At 37.5% G+C, this 1,767-nt stretch overlaps 1 protein-coding gene across 1 annotated transcript in view; it reads right to left on the bottom strand.

Moving 5' to 3' along the window:
• The window catches only part of LOC310991897 (uncharacterized protein), a gene marked incomplete at its 3' end in the record, with an annotated part of 7,317 nt that extends 6,634 nt beyond the window's left edge, over nt 1–683 (bottom strand). The window contains exon 1 of the mRNA XM_083979828.1: nt 599–683. Within this exon, the coding sequence (XP_083835954.1) occupies nt 599–620 (22 nt within the window). The 5' untranslated portion in view covers nt 621–683. The remainder of the gene's footprint in view (nt 1–598) is intronic.
• Between the last annotated feature and the right edge of the window lie 1,084 nt (nt 684–1,767).

Below are 1,767 nucleotides of genomic sequence, written 5' to 3'. Positions count from 1 at the left end.
TTCATGCTTTTATTTCAAGTAGGTTAGACTACTGCAACGCACTTTCCCCAGGAGTAACACAACAAGAACACATCACTCCGATTTTATTCCCTATACCACACAAACTCAGGTCTGCTACAACAGTATCTTCTTTTAAAGGCAGACTAAAAACATTTCTTTTCTCACAAGCTTTTAGTTTTTAATTGTTTTTACTTTGCAACATTTCCTTTTCTTTTTGTCTTTTATAGTATGTATTTTACATGTATTCCTTATGTAATGTTGTGCTTTGTTTTGTTTTTGTGAAGCACATTGAGTTTGCTCATATGGAATTTGCTGTGTAAATAAAATTATTGTTGTTGTTAACAACTTCACCTCCTGCAATTTTATAGATCAACTTCTTTATCATTGCAACAAACCAAACAAACTCATACAAAATGATAAAAAATACTGAATTTAAAAAACTAAATTGATAGATTAATTAATTCCTGTTCTGTTGTCACATCATTCACTCTCACTCCTGTGCATATATATATGATGATATATGATATATGATGTTCATTTGGGTGAATTAATTCAAAGTATTTTGCAGAGCAGCTTCAGAAATTAAAGGGCGACTTACTCAGTTTTCTGGTTTTGCTCATGGTTCTGACCCGGCGTGAAGTTCTGTTGGCGTGAAGCGAGACATATAGAGACAGAACCTTCCTCTGGTTTTCTGCACTGTGATAATGAGCCGCATGCTACTCACACCACCAGCACTCAGTCAATCTGCTGCTTCCTGTCTTCTGTCGACACAGCGGAAGCTCTGAAAAAATTTCAAAGCGGTTTCGTGTTGTGTGTTGATGCAATCAGGTGACAAGTCGACTTCTGACTGCACAATACCTACTGGAAATGTCAAAAACTGCAACTTGACATGATTCACCAAAAAACAAAGTGGTGTCGACAGGTTTTAACTCAGAATTTGCACAAGTCGCACTAATGAAACCTTCTCCGCTGAATTTAATGAAACTGATAACTGAGTCATTTTTTACAGTGTTTCTCAATGGTTCATCAAAACTCTTAAAGGTCAAAGGTCTTTATTTTATCAATTTGCTCCATTCCAGTGTAATGCAGACAAAATGAGATGACGTTTCTCAGGGACTCGAAATACAACCCCCCCCCCCCCCCCCCCCCCACCTTCATTTCCCCCACACATACCCTCTCATAAAATATAGAATAAAAATGTTTATAAAAATAGAATAAGAATCTGGATAAATAAATAGAAAAAAACTGTTGAGTGCAAATAAATGCTACAGTGTCAGAGCAGTGCAGTTCAGCTGTTCATAAGCCTAACAGCTTGTGTAGAGGGTGTGAGGTATCCCTGACACTTGACAATTATTATATATCTTCGCAAAAGGTCTTAAGCCGAAAAACATTTGACTTATGTTTCAAGTCCCAGTTTGTGTCCAGTGGCACCAAGAGGAACAGTTTTTCAGTCAGAAATTACATTATGATTATGAGTGACAGGGGCGTCACTAGGTTTTAAGGACAGGGGGGTTTAGCCATGGAGTTTTTCCTCAGTCGATGTGAGGGTCTAAGGACAGAGGATGTTGTTACGATGCCATGTGAAGCCCTTTGAGACAAACTGTTTGTAAAAACGGGCTATACAAATAAAATTGCCTTGCCTTGCCTTGCCTTGCCTGTAGATGCACTGGCTCTGAGTGAATGTAGTGCACAAGCACAAACTATCACAAACTTAAAAAAAAAAACTTTTTTTTTTTTCTTAGAATTTAGGGTATTGAATCATGGGAT

This window comes from Trachurus trachurus, assembly GCF_905171665.1.
Source record: "Trachurus trachurus genome assembly, chromosome: 9".
Taxonomy (NCBI): Eukaryota; Metazoa; Chordata; class Actinopteri; order Carangiformes; family Carangidae; genus Trachurus; species Trachurus trachurus.
Note: the sequence above shows the minus strand (reverse complement) of the source record. Positions and strands in the feature narration are given on the sequence as shown.